The following is a 22,172-nucleotide window of genomic DNA, read 5'->3' on the forward strand; positions in this document are numbered from 1 at the left end:
AAAGTGTTAGAGAGAAGGAGAGACGGTGCAGCTCAAATGTCTTCTTAATTTTCTTTATTCTTTAGTAAAAGGTGCAGAACATTATTAAACTTTGACTAACGTTTCGATGTTCGTTAGTCAAAAACATCGACACATCGAAACGTTAGTCAAAGTTTAATATTGTTCTGCACCTTTTACTAAAGAATAAAGAAAATTAAGAAGACATCTGAGCTGCACCGGCGTCTCTCCTTCTCTCTAAAATATCTGTCCTGGCCTGATTGCACCGGATTGTCGCCAAACGACAGAAGCGCGGAGAACCCTCCTCTGTCTACCAAAAAAGTGTTACTTTGTGCCCCGCGCTCCCCCACTGCTTGTGAAAGAAGGTGGTGGGGGAGGGGGGCTTAACGTGAAAAAGCTTAATGTCCCAAAACGACAACAAGTCATAATGGTAGGCTACAGGAAGTGGGGGGAGGGTATGGGATGACCAGAGCCGTCTTCGCTGTGCTATTCAGAAAGCATCTTCTATTGTCTTTCCAGGCGCACACAGCTCATTATAGCCTATCGAGTGCCTTAACAGATAGGCTCTGCTCTTGGGTTGGGCCTCACAGCGAACTCAACCCTCTTGTTGCTTGCAGTTTGTTAAATAAAGCGATGCAGATTACATTATTTATTTCTGATTAATTGCGTCTTTTGAAGATAGCATAACGTCTTTTTCAATTAATAGAAGGGAGAGCCCAGTCTCTCCTGTGACATTGAGGCGCGCAAATAGTTTTTAATAGCCTGTTCAACTTCGAAAAGCTTCGTTCACCCGATGCCAGTCACTGATCGCAATTTCAAATTTCGGAAAGCTTCGTTCCATCTTTTTAAGTTTTAAGTGCAGTAGCCCCTATCTGCCCCCTTTGGAATTATATCTCGAGCCTATTATAAGGTCCAGTGCGTTATGTCCTGGGATTCGGACGTGCTCAAAAAGAAAAGAAAAAACACTTTTTTTATAGACGGTTATGATCAGAGCAATATGAGTCGTGTCATTCAGACTCAATCCTCTTGTTGCTTTGATATCTTTTTCGTTGTCGTTTGAACGTCAGCAAGCAGGCATGCGGTTGCAATTTAAATGAAATTTCTACAGTAGTCCTACAACATGCAACATGCTTGTTAGGCTGGGCTACTGTCAATGTACTTGTACAGGTAAATGTTCAACAATTGCTGGTGTACAGGCTATAATCAATTAGCTTATAATAATTTGTCCAGCTGTTTAAAAAAAAATCGTGCTACATTCAAACGCAAAAGATGCTTTGATAACTTTTTCGTTTGAACGTCGGCAAGCAGGCATGCTGCGGTTGCAATGAATGAGGATAATTGGTTTTATCTGCGGATTTATTTTTTGCATTATTTTGAATATGACTCGCTCCAGTCTCAACAGCACATCTACTTTTTCCACACGCATCTAAGTTCTAACACACCCTCTCGCGTTCTCTCTCTCCATCCCTGCGCACGATGCTTTCTTAAAGGAGCTGCACCATCTTACAACAATTGCATCTACATTTTCATATTAGAATGTTTTGTCAAGTGTAAGCTTAAACTACCGTGATCAATTTAAGTTCCCGTGCCCCCGCTGAAAGTCTCATGTGCTTATCGTTACACTATCAAATCTATCTTTGTCAAGTAACCGTGACAAATAGGGTATGATATATAAACTCACACTATTGTATTATCATATATGTTTGGTAATGGCTCAGCTTTCTCTGATTGTTCTACTGACTTGGAAACTGCATCATGGAAGCAGTAAGTCAAGTCGCATCAAAAATAGTAGTGGCAGAACTCCAAAGTGACACCTTGTGGTTGTTAGTGTCAACTGCAGTTTGTGCCATTTCTGCTGAGAAAATGGGGTGCGTGATTCCTGAAGGAACCCGTCCAAACTTAACTGGGACCCACTGTAGTTCATAATCAGTCACTGTATTAATACATAACCTTACTGTATAAATTTATAATATGACATTATAGTGTGAAGTTGTCAATTATCGCCAAGCACAGGTGACTCTGCGTTGTGGGAGGGGGCCCCCAAATCAAATTCTGCTTAGGGCCCCCAAAAGGCTCGGGCTGGCACTGGATGTTAACCTTAACCTTAAAGCAACACCAAAGAGTTTTTTGTATCTTAAAATAATGTTTCCAATTGTTTCAGTGGTTCATCAACTCGTAACAGGGTGAACGGCACTTCTGCATTCGCTTCGTGGCCCTCTATCGGCTATAACCGCACTATGTAAGTGTGCCAGATCGGGTAGCGGATCTGTAGTTCGATGGAATGAGACAACTACAAATTTGACTTGCATCTGAAGTCGCAATACATTGTACTTTCATAAAATTATGCAACATATTCTACCTTGTCTATGGACATTGTTATTTGCAAAGCCGGTGCTGGATAAACAAATAGTGCGTTTGACAGAGGAAAAGTTCTTTGGTGTTGCTTTAAAGTTAACAGCGTGGTTGAGAGCACGATTCATTGGCGCTTGCAGTGTTCGGCCGTATGTCTATGTGCGCACCTGCCTATCAGGCTACTCAGCTAGTAGACAAAGAATTTCCCCTGTTTGTATATTCACTCCAAGTTGGCCTACCATAACTTACCAACTCTACACTGTAGACCATAAACTGGCTATTTATATGAAATAACCAAATGTATTTGTTCAACTTTATGAAACAGAATTACGCACTGCTACTTGGAACGTAACACATTTTTGTTTGCGCATGAGAGAGAATGACAGCGATTAACAAATTGCACTTGTTGCTGGTTACCAGTAAATACTGCAAACAAAAAAACAGAAAGGATGTAGACAGCAAACTAGAGATGGGCAGGAACAAGGTCAATTGGTGGAAATGCTTGTCAAAACGTTATGGAGCTGGATGTGTGGATGAATGAAGCACAAGTATGCTTTACTATGTTAAGCATGCACACTGTTTAAAGTTAGGCTACACGGTAAACTACAAGTAAACCTAGCTTAGCTTTTTTAGGGCTGGATAAAGTTGACCAAATGAATATAGGCTGTTAGGTGTGAATAAAGTAGGCTACTTTGTTGCTCCAACCCTTCCAACGTGTTGACATTTTCCGTATTTTGCGTGAGAAACCCGGGAAATTATTATTAATCCCTTATTTTCAATGTTCAATGTTGACAGCCATGGAACGAAAGAGAACGTTATATGGCGACAGAAATCAACAATCAAACAAGCCACTTTGATTTTTTGCTGTTTTCATGAAAACAAAAGATGGGTGACCCCCCCCCCCCTCCTAGACAAAAAAAAGTTGGGTGACCCTCCCCTCAACAAAGAATAAAAAGACATGACCCTCCCCTATTTTCCTCCGGTGGCCCCTTCAATAAATAACGAACAGTCCCTTACAAGACTAGATTCCTTATAAAGCAACACTAAAGCACTTTTCCTCTGTCGCATGCACGCTATTTGTTTATCTAGCACCGGCTTTTCAAATAATGATGTCCACAGACACAGTAGAGTATGTTGTATGATTTAATCAAAGTATAATGTATTGCAAGTCAGATTTGTAGTTTCTTATGTCTCATTCCATCGAACTACAGATCCGCTACAGAACTACAGATCCGCTTGGGCGCTGTTTCTATTTTACCGGCGGGTTACCGACTGTTGCTCCTGACGCAAATCTAAAATGGGGTGGTCTAAAGTAGCTACATTACTCATGGGTGTGGTTTGGGCATAACGTGTAATAAACCAATCAGATTGTTATCTCGCATTCCCTTTAAAAGCAGGGAGCTTGTTCCATGGCGGATTGCTATTATGATGGCGGATTTGCCAGGTGCACGCCAGGAGCGCTTCACAGCAGAAGAAACCGACGTTCTTGTCAGGGCTGTAAAAGACCGAGAAGTAGCATTTTATGGGGATGGGAGAAACCCACCCAAATTAGCTATAGTTAAACAGGCGTGGGAGGAAATTGCCGCCATCGTTTCTACTACTGGCATCCCTTGGACATCGCACCAATGTCTCAAACGATACAATGACGTCCGAAGACGGGGGAAGTCCAAGCTTACTGGCAACACTCGTACACGCCGTGTAACTGGAGGTGGATCTGCCTCCACTCAAGACCTGACGCCAGCAGAGGACATCGCTGCGTCCACCCTTACCGCTGAAAGCATTAAGGGATTTGGGGGCTTGGAAGTCGGCACCCAAACCGATACAGTAGCTGTTCAACCCCAGGGTACACTTACTAATCAAGTTCACATGTGTCATGAAAATCTTTAATCTTTATTGACATGAAATAAATGGAACACAGCCATACAATAAATCAAAACAACGTAACGCAGCTTCGCAGGAAGAAGACCCTGGCCTCGGGTGCAGTACGCACGGGCCGAGCAGTGCGCAAGGGCCAGCTGAGGAGGGAGCAGCGCAACCACCGAGACGATCCAGACCCAGACGTAGCAGCATCGTCAGACCGGGGGACCACCCGTTCCTGCAGCTCCAGCAAACCGGATTTGACATGCTGGAGCGGGAGCTGTCTGGGTTGCAGCGAGGTATCAATGTCCGTCTTGACCGGGTGGCGATGTTGCTGCGGCCTCTCAGGCACATCCCATCCAGTCTAGAGAGGATTGCTGCAGCCATGGAGTGTGGGTCTCCAAACACACCAGCTGCTCCTGTTGTGCCCCTTCCTCCTCCTGTTGCAGCCGTTCCTCCTCCTGCTGTGCCCCTTCCTCCTCCCCCCACCCGCTCCACCAGGAGTACATTGCGCATTGCCACTCCCGGACCGTCAGGAGTCCAATCCCGCCGTAGTGCACGTTGCGCGCCTATAAGAGGGAAAAAGAATTAGCTCTGTTTACATCTTTTCAACTTTTCATTTTCCGTTTGTATTTTTTTTAATTCCATTACGAACAGCTTGCTGTTGATTTTTCTTTTAGAAATAAAGAAGTATCAAATATATACTATAAAAAATAAAGAAGTGTCAAAGATATACTTTCCGATGTTTTGGGCTCACTTTCACTGAATCAGGAAGTTATAAATGCATGTTGATATTTCTGCGATGTAGTGTAACATTAAAGCAATGGTTCGGAGTAATTTCACCCTAGGGTCCTTTGCACCATGACCCCGAGTCAAACACCCTCCCAGAATGGTCGTGATGGAACCAACTTTTATCTCGTAAATTACCCCACTAATAATGCCCTGAATGGTACGAAACTTCTGCAGTAGTACAACTATGACCTTTAGTCCAATAACGAGGCATTAGAAAGTTTATAAGTTCACCAGGAGTTTATTTAAACTAGATGTACCGCATAGCGGTACAAAATATGACCGTCGCTCAGTCCTGTACATCCGTTCCGCGAAAATAAATCACACTTCAATTTGTCTCCATATTTTACTCCATCCCCCACTCTTGAAACTTTTGTGTAGGCCTATGCTTGTTTGGCATGCCTGAGTGTGTGTGTGCGGCTGCACAGAAAGTAGCCTACTGGTGCTGAAAAGGTGAATAGATTGTGGAATAGCCAAAGAAGATGTAGCATTGTTATAAAACCTTTAAAATCTCTAAACAATCACAAGTAGGGCAGTTCATCACAGTTCATCCATTGCAACTGGATTGATGAAAGGTCACTTACACCTGTAGGCTACATTGTATTTGGGAAAAGCAAAAGGTATCAGCATAATGTTATTTATTTATTTATAAACAAAAACATCTCTGTCAGTTCCATGCCGTTTTCAACAGCTATCAAAAACAAAGGTCATTTTTGGATGGATGTTTCTTCTTCTACATAAGATTTTATTCATCTTTAGTTCATGTGATACTTTATTGTCAATGCACAAATTAAGTAACAGTAGTCTGAAACGAAGTGCTGTTTTACATCTAACCAGTGGTGCAAATAACTGACATGTCCAAATGGGCCTTGATGAAATGCGTCGCTAGACTGTTCATACACATTTTAACGGGCCAAAGTTGAAGAGCTGTTGTCCGTTATTGTTCGTGCAAATATAGGCTGATTCATGTTCCCTTGCATTGTGTAACTGAGGTCCATGGCTAGTCTGGCTTTCACCAGACCAAGCTCAATCTTTTAAGATATCAAAAAATAAATAGCGGGCAGATCAGGCTGGGTTCACCCTGCCTAGTCCATAGGCACCCGATGTTGTTTAATTTTCCGATTGAGATATCCACGCTCTGGCTATTCTAAATGCAAAAATGCATCAGGGAGTTATGACAAAACTGTAACTAACAAACGAGATCCTAATAGAAAGCTGTTAGCTTCCCTAAGCTACAGGTAGGCTTATAAGGTAGGCCTATTTACAACATAAATTGTCAATAGGCTATGCTGGCGACACAAATAAAATCTCCTTTGGAAACCAATGGCTCACGCCTTACAGGATCAAGCGGACTTAAACTGCCATATCGTGGCGAAAAGTTGTAATAAAATTCACGCAGCTCCATGAATCAAGGAAAGCGCGAATGAAGTAGCCACTTCTAAATGGGACCCACTACACAGTAGCTTAAGGTGTGTTGCTAAAGCAGCCATAATGAAGGTGTCATTGTTTGGATACTTCACACACACGTGCTTTTTAATTTCACAGACTACAACTACCAAGCTGGAATCAAAGCACATCGATTCCCCTCTCACACCCTGCACGCACTTAAAACAAAATAAACAGGCGTGTTAGTCTCACGCATGTATAGGCAAAACTGTATCAGACCGGTGTAACGTTGGTAAATCTTCCATTGCACAGAATGATTTTTGTAGCACGTGCAATAAATGACAGTCGAAAAATACAATTACAGTGCTGCTATCAATTTGCTTGGTATAACCGCATTTATAGTCTTCTACAAATGCAATCAATCAAATTGGCCTCCATCACTCAACCAACGCTAACGGTAACATTACCTAAGTCCTAATTGATATTAAGATTAACGTACCTGTGTACGTTAATCTTATATTTAAATATCTGTGTTCGCCAGATGTAGGCTATGCATATTATTTTTTCACATTTTCATAGACACCACAATGATTTCCCTCGTAGGGTAGGCCTAATATTTCTCCTTATAATTATGTACGGTTTGCAAAAATGCGAACTGCTTCCGTGTAAATGAGAGAAGCAACGTGTATGCATGTTGTGCACACGCTACATTATGGCGAAGCCTGCGCTCTTAAAATATCATCTGAATTTGCGCCACTGACTTTAGACCACCTTTGTCCTGGTCTGTGGCGGAATTGCTTTCGTTGTCCCCATGGGCGTTGTGGAGGGGAAATTCCAATATGCGCTGACAGCAAAATAGGAAAGACAAAAGCGTGAGTATACAAAGTCAATTGCGCTAATGTGCACGACAGGGCCCATGAACTCTAACCCTAACCCTAATCCTAACCTATCATTCTAATCCTAACCTTAACCCTAACTCTAATCCAAAACCTAACCCTAATCCTAACTTGTTATGACAAAAACCGAATGACACTTAATGACAGAAGCGTTATGTCAAAATCATTTATGACTTGTTTATGACACAGTCATGACAGAGTCATGTCACTCTTATGTCGATAGTGTCAAGTAAAGTGTAAATGTGATTACTTTCAGTGTTGATGTCTAGGTAGTGGGGGTGGGGTGGGGGTAGCCTGGTTAACACCAGACTGCTTCTCAAATCTTAACTGAGATAGAGAATGGTTTTGGAAAGGCTTCATTGACTAACAACTTCCAGGGGCTTAATCAGCAGTGAAATTAAATGCATTAATGCAATTAATTAAATTAAATGCATTAATGCAAGTGCATTAATTGTTTCAGAAGTGCAGCAATCAAATCTTTCTTGTAAATTAAGGTTTTCAATGCAGTTGTTTACTCAGTTCCAAATAAAATACCATGTAAAAGTCCATGTCTGTTAAATCCTGTCACCATCAGTGCAGCCATTGGTTATATTCAATGCACTGCTCTAGCCCAGTGTTTTTCAACCTTTATTGAGCCATGGTACATTTATTACAAAAGAAAATTAAGCGGCACACCACCAAAAATGTAACAGAATTACACACTGTAGCTATAGCAAAAGTAATGGCAATTTCATCTCATTTGTTTACAGATCAGTTCAGATTCTGCATTTTTCCAAGTAGGCCTACTTATCCATCGCTGTTTTAGGCACTACATATTTTCACCGGGCCATAGAAAGCTAGATACCGGATTCTAGCCTATCAAGTATAGGCTACGTGAACGCGTCAAATTGCTTGAAGCAAACACCTTAACCGATAAAATAAACTCACCGGTTTCAAAAAACCAGCATCGTGCAGACGGGCCCTTATTGTCTATGTCGGCAAGTGTTGCCTAATCAGAGACACCTGTCTGATTTCCAATCAGAGATACCTGTTGCTCCATTGGTCTTCAGTGATTGTTGCCGCCACCATGACGGCAGCGATTACGTACGTTCTGGAGCTGAATGCGGTATCTAGCTTTCTAATATCTATTTTTCTCATGTGCATCGCTTGATTAACAAGGTCATTATTGCACTACCTACTGCCACCCACTGACATGAAGTATGAGTATTTATTTACTTAGCAAGTCACTACATTGCAGGCACAGATGCTCAACAATGGCATATCCTAGCCTACTTTGCAACAACTAAATAGTAAAGGTTTTAGGGCCGATTAAGTAAAATTGGACAATTTCCTGCCGTAGGCTACACCTGATGATCTCTCACGGCACACTGGTGTGCCGTGGAATAGTGGTTGAAAATCATTGCTCTAGCCCACCTCATGCCGGATAAGTGATTGTGATTGGAAATAGGTGTCAATGGCTTCCGTGCTAGACTGGCCTGCAGAGCAAATTCAAATTTGCTAACAGCTTTACCTCGGTTCTCCCAGGCTGTGTTAAATCTCCGTCATCTATTATTTTCATACACTGTTATTTCAAGAAAGCTACAAAAGTAAAGTTTGACAAAAAGTTGTTAGCCAACTATGACTACTCTGGAGAACACATATAAATCTAGCGTTTTCTCAACATTCTAAAGTTCTGATGTTTTTGGGACATGTCACCACCAAAACACCACAACGTGCCAGAGATACACTAAAACTTTAATATCCAATAATCAGTGTACACATTCTTGGAAATATACAGTTATAAAACACAACATCCATAAAATGCATTTAAATGACAAGCACTCGTGACCTGGTGTCAATATAAAGGAGTTAATTAAAAATTATCCATGATAAAAGCAAATGATCACTGCATAAAAAAAAGCTTACCATGCAGAAAGATTGTATAACAGACAATTCTATATTATCAAAGCCTTCTTTTCTTAACTACCTGAGAGAATGCTATTCTAATATCCTTAGTTTTCACTCCATAAATAATGGGATTGAAAACAGGCAGAATCAGAAAAATCATCATCCCACAGACCATTCTGGCATTTGTGGATATATTTGGAAACCGGTAGGACAGTATTGTGAACAAACTAACAAACTCAAAAATCAGAAACACTATTATCTGTGCTAAGCAGGTGTTCACAGCTTTTGTTTTGGCATCTGATTGTTTGTTAAAGACACATGTCAATAAGATTTGGATATATGAGAATAGCTGTACTGTTATAGTGATGATATGCATTAATGCTGTTATTGCTAATCCATAAACATTATTGACTGTTATGTCTTCTCCACAGGACAGGTTTAGCAAAGAAAAATTGCTACAGTATACATTCATTATCAAAGTTCTGCATCTACGCAGTCTAGCCTGAAGGATAAACAGAACCAAAATCATGGCCAAGTCTAACCCCCATGCCAATGACAATATCCCAGCAACAGTTAGAGGTGTCATGATGGAATGGTATCTCAGTGGCTTGCATATAGCAATATATCGATCAAATGCCATTGCTGCCAATACAAATAGGGTGCCACCACCAAACATATGGAGCAAAAAACCCTGAAAGACACAGAGTGGGTAATATACAGTGTTTTTCTTTATCACAATGTCCACAAGCACACGGGGAAGCATTGCAGTAATTCCAATGAGGTCATTCAATGGCAGGCTGAAGAGGATGTAAAACATCGGTCTGTGGAGACTCCTCTGAGTAACTATCAGCACCAGGATCATCACATTTGAGAGGACAGAAAATAAGTAAACCAAAAGGCCTATAATGAAAATAGGGTATTCAGCTGAGGGGTGGATGTCAAAACTGGCAATTTGTAAATCAAATGAAAATGTTTGATTTAATGTATATTTGTCCATGTCCAAACATGCCAGTAGTGGTGTGAAGAAAGTCTGTTAAACAACACATTTTAGACATTAAATTACATGTTGCATTTTCAGTACAATACAACTTATGTTGATAGAAAGATAGCTTACTTTCTAGTTCCACACAGAAGGAGGCAATGAGTTGACTAATATTAGATGGTAGGGTAAGTTATATTTAAGCATGAAGCCATGTAGTAAAGCATATGACATGTGATGATGTGATTTGTCATGTGCAATTAACCCTTTCTATACCATTCTAGATTTTCAACTACTACAGTACCCTCCAGAATTATTGGCACCTCTGCTAAGTTGATTAAAAACAGGATAAATTATTGTAATCTCACAATGAAAAATCTCATAAAGAAATAAATGTTTTTAACAAAAATATGTCGCTCACAATTATTGACACCTAAGTACCAATATTGTTCCAAGTCAACATTCACAGAATAAATGCATGTAGTTACGTTTTTTTCTTCTTCTGGGGAACACCAAAATAAACATTTACAATAAACAATACATTTTAGCACCCCCCTCAGGTGAAACACAGCATAGCATTTTGCTGCTTTTACAAGACATTAGGCTTGTTCGTCTTCATGCAGATCTGACTTGATGTGATGCATGCTGGGTTGAACACAATGCATACTGGGATGGACGCAATGCTTACTGGTTAGACATCCTGTCCGACTTCTGTCAGCCGGGAAGGGACTTACCCCTCGCCATGTCACATGACCTTAAAACATTGCGGGAGTTTTAGCCTGCAGACAGATCTTGCAGTTGCCTTCCACGATCTGCACGAGCTGAAACACGCCCTCATGACGTCAGTTCAAAGACGTAATAGGGCCATTTAGGAGGAATTTCCTCATGACTATTTTGACGGGTGTCTCATGCTGCTTCCTTATGTTGGAATATGCGAAAATGAACCGAAATACCTTCTTATATGTGATTTCTGCAACAATGTTTGGATATTCTGTTATTTTCTGCTGTTGGCTAAATAGATAGACACACGTATATGGAAAACACTTGATATTGAATTTATGTGCTACAATGCAGGCCTGTTAACTGTATGAAAACAGTGGTTTAATTAAACTAAATCATAAGACTTTATTTCATCAGTCATCATACTCATTGTAATGAGTAAGAATGAAAGTTATGCATATTTATTGCAAGCAGAATTCCGAGAATATCTCCCGCGAGTCACGTCAGGCAGACTGTAGCGTGTCTGTCCGGGATGAGCGGTCCTCTGTTGTAGCTCCTCCCGGCTAGCCTCTGAAGATCACGTTGACGTAGAAAGCCAGACGCAGTTGATCTCAAACAAGCCTATTAACTCTGATTCTAAAACTGATAGTTCCGGTCCTTGATTGTGATTGGCTGAATCACGTTCGATGCCGTTGTAAAATCCAGCGCAAACATACACCTTCACCGCATTCCGTTCTATATTACTGCGCTACCATAACTTGATACAAAAGTTAAAGTAGCTGCATCTCAACATTGCTTGGCAACCATTCAGATAGAGCAGGGGTAGTCAATTAACCTTCAGCCAGGTCCAGTTACGGAAAATTTCCTCAAGCAAAGGTCCGGAGCATCATAATCTTTAACGTGCGTGTATAGGCTGTCTGTGTGTGTGTTTGTGTGTATTTGGATGGATAGAGCCTAGTTGTTGTTACGGACTGCTTCTTTTCTTGACTCAAATGCAGGACAACACACAGAGTAAGCTCACTGACTTTACTTACAGTGTGTAGTGAGTGCAGCACAGGAACATTACACCAATGACACAGCAGGAACATCACAAAACTAGGGGTTTATATACAAAAGGATTTAACAAGGCTAACAGGGCACAGGTGGACAAGAAACAAGGTAAAACAAGAGACAGGTGAACACAGGGCTGTAAATCATAATTAAACTAGCAGACTAATAAACAGGTGAGAGGCGGAGACAGGCACAGGGAACTGAGACATGGCAAGACCATTGATATATATAGAATGGCTAGATGTTTCATGGCGGAGTCTCCAACGGCATCACCGGCAGCCATCTTGTCACAGACAAGCTATCTGGTGGGCTCTGTGGTACCTGATGGCTCTTCTACTAAAGGCAGAACAATGCCCCAGGCTATAACAATGACACCTTCATTGTCATTACAGTGCACCATTGAAACACAATGTTGAGTTAGCTGACTGTGGCAAGATGTCCATTGGCAAGCAGCGTGGACGAGACATCTAGCCATTCTATATATATCTCTGGGCAAGACAAACAAAGGAGCACATGGCTGACAGGAAGTAAAACACAGGGACAGGAAGTAAACACAGGAGCACATGGCACAGGAGGCAAACAAAGGAGGGACAGGGAAACAAGGGCCATTACAGTTGTAGGCCTAGCCCTAGGCCTAATGTTTAATGTGAAATAAAATAAGTAGCCTAAAAGGCAACATTCAAAATTAGGAGAAATAAGGCAAGATAAGAGTAATTGGGGAGAAAGTTGGGGAGTAGGCCTAGCCTAGGCTATTTTTAAAGGAAAATTCCGGGTTTTAGCACTTTAAGGCCCTTTTCTGGTTTGTTTTGGATGAACTAGAGTGGTGGACACCGAAATTTTGACGATTGGTCCTGTCTCGACTTTTCTGACTCGTTTTGAATCGCCTTTGACTTCTCAGGGTGACTGGCAATGGGCATACTGTAGTAGGCTACTCAAACATGTCCTAAAACAACCCTTAACGTTCGTTTCCAAAACTGTGCAACTCACCGAGTGGTTAGTGGTGTTCGTTGATGTTCCAAAACAAGTAGCATAGCGAAATACAGTTTCTGTCGTGTTTTATTTGCCATTTTGTAAAATCCCATTGATTTCTGTTGGAAGACTCATTGCACGTTGATAGCTGCGCCACCGTCTATGCTTCAGGTTCAAATATTGAGCGGTTGTGAATAGTTCCACAATAGTAAATAAGACGGCTGGAAATCATACAGTGCACCAATATATTTGCTTTTAATAATCAACGAGTCCGTACGCCCCTCAGCTGTTGTAGAATCAGCGTAACCTATGGCCTCTCGGGGCTTATTGCTTTTCTAAAACTGTTGCTTTAAATACCTGGCAAAGTATCAGAGTTAGATCAGGGGACTGAGATGGCAATGACCGAAGTTTGATTTTGTGTTCAGTAAACCATTTTTGTTTTGATCTGGATGTTTGTTTTGGTTCATTGTCCTGATGAATGATCTAATCATGACCCTCTTTTAGTGTCTTGGCAGAAAGTGACAGATTTCCTAAATAAGGTTCCCAAGGCCTTTGGGATATATCAGACCAGACGCTATCAATGGTTACATCAATGGTATAATCAAATAGTAAAGTGTTTATTTCTCACTTCAAATCTAAGGAAAATAATGTCACACAAATCACATTTCAACAGATTCAATAGCCATTACCGATGTCATCTGCCATCTTTGTTTACTTTTCACAGCTGGTTCAGACATTGCCGCAAAGGATTAATGGTGATAGGGAGCATAAAGTGTGCATTGATGCTGCCTAAAACGACCGTTATTCGGGAAATCTAAGATATCTTAGAAGGCAAAAATAGTTTTATCGGTTTCAAACCTTGAGTCACAAGCACTCACTTTGCTCAACACCCTGAGTATTTTTGTTTTATTTTCATACCTTCTGAGTGAAGCACAGACACATCTGCCTATAGCGGGCCTACAAACTTTGCCCCAGTCTCATTTCACTGAGTGATTTGCAGGTGAAGGTTTATTTGTGTGAAAACAAAATCAACACTTAGAGTGTGTTCATTGTTAGTTTTACAAAATGTACTGAAACAAACATATTTAATATGGTATTAAACATCAGTTAATTAAATAAATCCAACTGCATTCAGAACCTATAGATTTCCTATCTTATAAAATTATAAAAAAAAAAAACTGATTTGATAGAAACATCTTTCAATAGAATTTTGGATGTTGATGCCAGCATGAAGAATCTTAGTTAGAACGCAGAATTGTATACAAATATTTGAATCACACAGGCGTCGATGCCTTGCTGCCACTGCATGCTGTCTTAAAAGGCAGGATGTTTTCCATTTTGGTCAGACCCTTTGTTTTACGGGAAAGTCATAAAATTGACATGGATAATATACAGTTTAATACAGCCATTAGCTGTTCAGTCAGTTATGCACAGCCTATTTGTTATATTTGTACATTATTGTTGTTCATTACTCTAAAGCATACAATCCGGAAAATATTACAGGTTGATGTAATGCTAAAAATAAATTAAAGCTGCAGTTGGCAAGTCTGACAGATTGAGGGGACTTAGCCAACATTTTGAATGTTTAGAACTCTCATGTCCCTCCCTTACAACCACCGAGCACCCTCTCATTGAGTTTGTGCTCCTCAGTGCGCAGCAGACTGCACCAGACTGATTGAAAGTGACATCTCACTCAGCCCTGCTCTGATTGGACCAGAAGAACCGGGAGCTGTGGGTTTTTGCAAAACAAATAACAGGCTCTAGGTGGAGGTAGAAGTGCGGGGTTTTTTTTTTTTTTAAACTGGCTGATTTATGTTGTTCTGTCAGAGCATTGTGTTGGTGTCAGTGAATATGATCAAAAAATCTTGCCAACTGCAGCTTTAACAATAGAAATGTAGCATTTAAAATGAGGTGGCTCCAGTCATACTACGCATAGGAAAATATAGCAAATGTGGATATTTGTAAAATACAGAATATTGGTAAAATATTATACATTTGCAATACATGGACATTCTATAACAGCTTCTAAAGAGCCAGTGGAGGTGCAGGGTTTATAGTCGGTATGGTGTAATGTTACAGTTTTATGCAAACACCTTTGTGTGAAAACGGAAGAGGTTGCTTCGAATTTCCTGTGTATTCAGTCCATACACAATAGGGTTCATAATAGGGGGAACAAGAAAAATCAGCATACCCATAATCTTCTGTAAATCAGGTGAAACATTTTGAAATCTGTGTGAAAGAATGGTGAAAGTCCCAACAATTTCAAATACAAAGAATATAACCAGTTGTGCTACACAAGTGTTGATAGCCTTACTTCTTGCTTCATTTTGCCTTGAAACCAGACAAGCAATCAGTATCTTGACATAGGAGAAGACCTGGACAGATATACTTATTATTTGCATGAGAGCAGTGTTAAACAAGCCAATGATGTTGTTGAGAAAGGTATTGCTACATGTCAACTTGAGAATTGAGGGATTGTCACAGAAGACATTCATGATCTTAGATCTGCACCATGGCAGCCTGGCTTGGAGAGAAAACAATACTAATATCAAGACAAAATCCACACCCCAAACAATTGCAATTACTGTCACCACAACCTTGGGTGTCATGATAGAATTATACCGTAATGGGAAACAGATCGCAATGTATCGATCAAAAGCCATAGCAGCTAGAATGAAAAGAACTCCACCGCCATACATGTGAAGCAAAAAGCCTTGAAGAACACATAGAGGATAATAAACTTGACTGGTGTCTGTTAAGATATCTGAAAGAACTTTAGGCAGCATTGCAGTGATCCCAATGAGGTCATTCAGTGGTAGAGAAAACAAAATAAAATACATTGGTTTGTGAAGGTTCCTCTTCATAATAATGAGTCCAATCAGTGTCATATTGCAGGAAATACAAAAGAGATAAATCACAAGTCCAAAGAAAAATATGGGATACCTTGCACCAGCTGGGATAAAAAAAGGGTCCAGGCTGAGCTTGAAGGCAATAGTAATGTTGTCCATTACAATTTATGCCAGTCAAAGAAAGCTTTAAAAAGTACAAGAGGAGCTTTGAAAGTACAAGAAAAGATACTTTAAAACTTAAAAATACATGGTTTTGAAAAATGTCAGTTTTTAGCTATGTATCAGAATATTGTGAGTATCTTTCTTCAATAGAGCTGATCTGACAAAAGACATCTGAAACAGTCAGTAGCTGAAAACAGTGTGCTGCTATTCTTCACCAATACAGTATGCCATCCCCTTTATACTCTTTGTTTGTCCATGCAAAGGTGGTGAGATACCCATGTCTTGGATTGGAGCTTCTCCAATCACAGGCCATGAAAGCCTCCTTAAGGAATGCAATGGTATTAACATTTCTTTTAGTCTGACGTATTACTGTAAGACTGCTGCTACGATGCTGCGTGGTGGCTTGAGGTGGAGAGTAAGGGAGTGAATGAGCCAATTACAGTGGGGGATGATTAGGGGGCCAGATGGAATGAGCCAGGTTGGAAATTAGCCAGTGACGTGTTAGACAGTGAAATTAGACAGTGCGTGTGTGTGTGCATGCGTGTGTGTGTATCTCAATTTGTCTCCATCTCCTTAGAGCCTGACCGATATAGGATTTTGAGGGCCAATACCGATTTCGACTTTTGAGTTTTTCAAAAACGGTATAAAATTATTTTGGACATTTGACCTGGGCCATTGCAAGAAATAGGCTACACGAATTGTCTAATTACTCAGCAGTATGAATTGATATACACACAAGTCTTATATTGTATAAATAGCATTGTATTGTATAAGGGCAATTCCACGGAAAATTTACTTTTTGTCACATCCATAATGCCAGTGAAATGCCTTGGCATTTGTATGATGTGAATGATAACATTTTTTGTGCATTTTTTCTCATGTACATTCTTCAGCCAAAAATAGCAAATGCTCAAATTTCATGTAATCATTCACATCATACCATACCATCACATTTTATTAGAGTTATGGATGTTACAAAAAATGTAATTTTCCATGGAATTGCCCATAAAGTGCATAGTCTAAGCTTTATTTTGGTGTATAACATGTTGAGTTTAAAGCATTATAAGGTCAGTAAAGGAGGTAAGACACATAGTGGGCTGTATTTTGCACCCTGGTGCATGGCGTAAAACTCGTTTTCCACCCGGCGCAAAGTTTAATTCCTTATTTTGCACGTTTATTTTTTAAACAATGCGCCCAGGGGTGTGGTAATTAACAACCTAGGGAGTGGCCTGGCGCATTGTCTAAAAATCGCTATTGTACACCTGGTCAGATGTCTATGGCGAGTTGTTTATAAGTAGTAATTATCCTGAACTATCTGTCAAAATAAGCCCCGCCCCCTGAGACGTCATAAATCACGTCATAACCACGCCTCCTTTTTATGCAAATTAGCCACGTGGTTGTCACCACGTGTTGTTTGTTATTGTTATTGTTTTGTGAGTCATGTGACAGTCATGTGACTGGTGTCAAACCCCTGGGCAGCCATATTGGATGTAAAGTCATGTGACAGTCATGTGTCTGGTGTCAAACAATGCCACGCCCCCTTGGCATCCATATTGGATGTAGTGTCATGTGACAGTCATGTGACTGGTGTCAAACCCCTGGGCGTCCATATTGGCCCCAAAACCCCATGTGTGTTTTGTGGATAATGGGGAATCAGATAAACTTTGTAAGAGTTGTATATGTTTAGTGGTAAATGGATCTAAATACAAAAAAAAAAAAAAAAAGAAAATGGAGTTGCGGAACCAGTTCGAACCAGGGATCTTTAGATTTTCAATCTAACGCTCTCCCAACTGAGCTATTTCAGCTGCAGGGCTTCAATGGTATGCAATGCATCCTACTTTGTAGGGATGGTGTTTTGTCCGGGCATGTCTCTGAGTGTGTTGTTTGAGACCCCTTTCATGTCGGGGGTCTGCCTACTACCTACGTGCACTAGTGCTAATAAGATTGTAAAAGACCTGTTTATGAGTAGTGACGTCTGTATGCAGACACCTGGTTATCTATAAACCCTTTTGTAGTGGGTGTGTTTTGCCCCGGCGTGTCTCTAGGATTGAGATTATAAATGCTGTGGGCGATGTATGGCTATCATTGTTAGCAGTGATTTTGAACAGCACTTACCATGGCTGACATGATTGAATCGGCAAAATCAAAGAGACGGATCACACTCACCCCTGTTAGCGCTAAGCTATCGAATCCTGAAATGACTTATGCACCGCAAAGGAGGAGACCTGAAACTTTTGTTAATTTTCTGAGTAAACCTAATGATGGCGTGGAATACCAATGGTTGTTGAACGATGGGCGCATCGGAGGCTATGTTTTTGACAAGGAAGATCGCAGTGTGAAGCTATACGCATTGACATCTCCGGATTTGGCGTTTTCAGACGACATGGCGCACATTTCATTTTGTGATGCAGATTGGGTGATGTTTAGGGACTCTTGGAAGGATATTGTACAGCCTGCTATGGACAGTCGCTACACAGCATCATGGAATAGTCCAGCCTATGTCAAGTCTTACCACATGTATGCTAACTGTCCGCAGGATTTCATTCGCCTGTCTAGCAGTGCATACAGAAGACCTACATATTATAATGAAAAAGAATTGAATGAATTCGCATATACAGCTAAAGTGGAGTATCTGTGGAAAGACCGGCATGTTCTAAGTGATGTTTTCAAAAAGGTTGATAGATTGTTCAAATGGAGTGCTGGTTTGGAAAGATACCAGGGCGTCAAGGCATGTCTCTTCCAGACGTGCCAAGATGATCTGGAACTGGCCAACCATTGTGAAGAAGCCCGCTCGAATCAAGCGCCCCCTCGTTCATGAAGCTTAAAAAGAGGTTTTCATACGAAGGGTTCCTTTACTCTCAGAGCTGTTGTGAACATCATACAATGTCTCTATATGTGGATGAAGTTGAAATGACTGAAGCGCTTGTTCGGCCTGATGGTGTGGATCAAAGTTCAAGAAGTATGTTTCATCAAGAGGAATCAGTAATTGAACAAGAAATGATACATTATGACGTGGATTACTTGTGTGAGAGATTTGCGAAGCTAACTTTGACGGATGATAAAGAGGATGTTAGAGAATGCCATCTTGTGGATGATGACGCCCTGTGGGTGTACCTCCTACGGTAACAAAAGCGACTCTGAAGATAAAGGAGAGGTCACACATGATTGGGTAGCGGAGAAGTCGCCGCCCTCCAGACTACACCCCATGAATGGTTAGTGGTTGTATACGATCACACCAGCCGGATCATCGAGACGTTCAGAACTGTCGTGATGCCTTCAACAGATGTTAATATGACTGATAATGTGTGTATACTTTCAAAATACCTGTGGTGGGGTGGGCATGATGGATTGTTCAGAAGACTTAGAGATTGGTGTGTCATTAAACCCTGTATCATCAGCAGATGGAACCGGGACTTCTAAAGCTACTGGTGAAGACCTTGTTGGTTGTTTGGCAGAGCTACCTCTTGGACTTATCAAGGCCTGTGTGTGTATTACACTGCAACACATCATCAGCAGAAGTTACAGGAGGACTGTTTTGGATGTCAAGTAAGCCACCCCAGCCAGATTCAACATTCTTGCCTCTTTGAACCAGATGCATTACTACTTCCAAACAAATGTTGAGGATATAAAACATCGGCTATACAAAAGACCACTACTGCAAAGCGTGAATCATCTATTGGGACATTACGGCTATCAGACCCATCCCCAAAAATTTGGGGGTCTGTAGAAGCTATCGTCTCTTAATTAACAGGGGAACCATACATCTGTGGGTATTTACACACTTTCAAGGAAAATCACATAAAGGATTGTGATACAGACATTATTCTTGAAACTCTGACATATTGGGACAATTAACTGTAATGGGGAATTGGTGCTGTGGTTCAGGCCCGCCAAAAGAGCGTGTGAAATATGAGCTAACAGCCTTACTGTGTAATGTCATAGCAGACGAATCTACATGTTATGCAACTGATATTGCTGTACCTTACCATCGTTTTAAAGCCTTAAAAAATCAAATGACGCTTGCTAGATCATTGTCTGAAGAATGGTCCGATCTACTGAATATGGGATCCTCCGTTAACAAGGCGTATCATGTAACAGTGCATGGAATTTTAGAGAACATGTGTATGATTAAACAAGGCTTTTCAAGATAGGGCATATCGTAGCTCTTTGTACATATGTAACTGATGTATGTGTCATCAAGCAAAGTATGAATGAGTCTGTGGATGTCTATGAGGTTGTGAATAGCCTAGTGGAATTTCTGGTTGCTAAGGACTTTGATGTGTGTGTTAAATTTTTAAACTACCTTGATTCTCTACCCATGATGGATATGTAAGCCTGCTTGCCAAATAAAAGATTGTGAATGCACATCGTGGTGTGTCATTAGCTGTATGGAGGGTGTCATGGAGGAGGTTCTAAATACAATCTACTACACACCTTCAAGTGAGGGTTCATATGGGGGTATAACTAGATTAAAAGAAGCTGCCTTTAAAAAAACAGGGATACATCTGACCGATAAGGATGTTGCTGAATGGTTATCAGGGGAGGATCGTACACACTTCATAAACCTATGTGTGTCAACTACAAAAGGAATAGGGTGATTGTGTATGGTATCAACAGGCAATTTCAAAGCGGATCTGGTTGACATGTCCATATACTCCACGGAGAATGACCATGCTAAATATATGCTGACGTGTATAGATGTCTTTAGCAAATATGCATGGGTGCGTATTTTAAAAAAACAAATCAGGATGGCGGTTGCCGCTGCTTTGAATCAATCATAGAAGAGGGTCGTATACCCCAGAAGTTGCAAACTGACCGTGGGAAAGAATTTTTTAACCAGCATTTCCAGAGGATCGTGAATAAAAACAATATTCATCATTTCGCCACTGGGAGTGAATTAAAAGCTAGTGTCGTGGAGCGATTCAACAGAACTATTAAATCAAGAATGTGGCGTTATCTAACAGCCGCCAACTCTAAAACGCTACTGTGACGTCTTACCTGATATGGTATCATCTTATAATAACAGTTACCATCGTAGTATCAAAATGAGACCTGTGGATGTGACAAAAGAAAATGAAAATGTGGTCTTTAAAAACCTGTATGGTGTAAAGACGGGAGCTGCCAAAAAATCTGTGTTCAAATACAAAATAGGAGAGCTTGTTAGAGTATCTAAGGTCAGAGGTGCATTCACAAAGGGGTATGAGGAAAACTACACACGTGAGTTTTTCACCATAGCAGAGTGTGTACATCGAAACCCACCTGTTTACAGGTTGAAAGACTATGATGGAGACATGTTAGAAGGTACCTTTTATGAAGAGGAGTTGCAGAAAATCCTCATAAACAGGGATAAGGCATTCAAAGTGGAAAAGATTTTGGAAAGCAAAAGAGTAGGTAGGACGCGTATGGTATTGGTAAAATGGTTAGGTTGGCCATCAAAATTTAACTCATGGGTCCCCGCAAAAGATGTGGTTGATGCTTAAAAAATGTCTTAAATCACAACACAACATACATATCCTTATTCACACCGTGACATCATGGAAGGCCTAAGGGTTTTATGTGACTTTACCAAGCAATGCGTGCCGCGATATTTATCCTGACAACAGAATATCCAACTACAGAACTAAACTGGCAAAAACACTAACACTAAGGGGGGCTTGGGAGGTCGCTTTAATTGAGTTCATGTACCCCAAAACATGGGTTCCATTTCACAAAAAACATTCAAAATTCACAATTACCGATACAGCTACTAACATCCTTATTGTTGGTGAACTTCGTGAAGCTTTCTACAATACCAAATAGACTAGTTAAAGATTCAATCACAGCCCTGAAAAGAAATAGTACACCTACTCATACACCAGTTAGAGCGGTATCAGAATCCCCTGGTTTTTCAACACCTCAATTAGATGCAACAGCATGGCTTGAATTTTAGAAAATCTTGTAATGATTACGATGCATTGCTTATGTCTAATGTTCACAGATGTTGTAATATTTTGTAAATTGTAATTTTTTTCTGCTTTGTTTTTCTTATGTATATAATGTTTTATAAGGTTGTATGACTTTGATACAGGTATGACTTATAATGTGTGTATTTCTATCCTTTTGTTTTTCAATAAAACACCCAACTCTGAAATGTCATTTGACATGTTTATTTATTATGAAGCCTTTTCAACACTTTTTAGATACTTATCATTGATCTGTGCATGCTGCACACATGTGAATATATTACACATGCATTTACAACCTGTAATTTTTTCACAATTAATGACACCATATTATCAT

At 40.5% G+C, this 22,172-nt stretch overlaps 2 protein-coding genes across 2 annotated transcripts; both read right to left on the bottom strand.

Annotated features, from left to right (window-relative positions):
• Positions 1–9,219: 9,219 nt before the first annotated feature.
• On the bottom strand, positions 9,220–10,246 carry LOC125308144 (olfactory receptor 52B2-like). Its single transcript, XM_048264442.1, has one exon. The coding sequence runs from the start codon at positions 10,159–10,161 to the stop codon at positions 9,220–9,222; it is 942 nt and encodes a 313-aa protein (XP_048120399.1). The 5' UTR covers positions 10,162–10,246.
• Positions 10,247–14,934: 4,688 nt separating this feature from the next.
• LOC125308148 (olfactory receptor 52B2-like) lies at positions 14,935–15,890 on the bottom strand. Its single transcript, XM_048264446.1, has one exon. It carries the CDS (start codon positions 15,888–15,890, stop codon positions 14,964–14,966), a length of 927 nt encoding a protein of 308 aa, XP_048120403.1. The 3' UTR covers positions 14,935–14,963.
• Between the last annotated feature and the right edge of the window lie 6,282 nt (positions 15,891–22,172).

This window comes from Alosa alosa, chromosome 15 (genome assembly GCF_017589495.1).
Source record: "Alosa alosa isolate M-15738 ecotype Scorff River chromosome 15, AALO_Geno_1.1, whole genome shotgun sequence".
Taxonomy (NCBI): domain Eukaryota; kingdom Metazoa; phylum Chordata; class Actinopteri; order Clupeiformes; family Clupeidae; genus Alosa; species Alosa alosa.

Coding starts and splice junctions, on each gene's coding strand:
- LOC125308144 (XM_048264442.1), bottom strand. CDS start 10,161: ATGGACAAATATACATTAAATCAAACATTTTCATTTGATTTACAAATT.
- LOC125308148 (XM_048264446.1), bottom strand. CDS start 15,890: ATGGACAACATTACTATTGCCTTCAAGCTCAGCCTGGACCCTTTTTTT.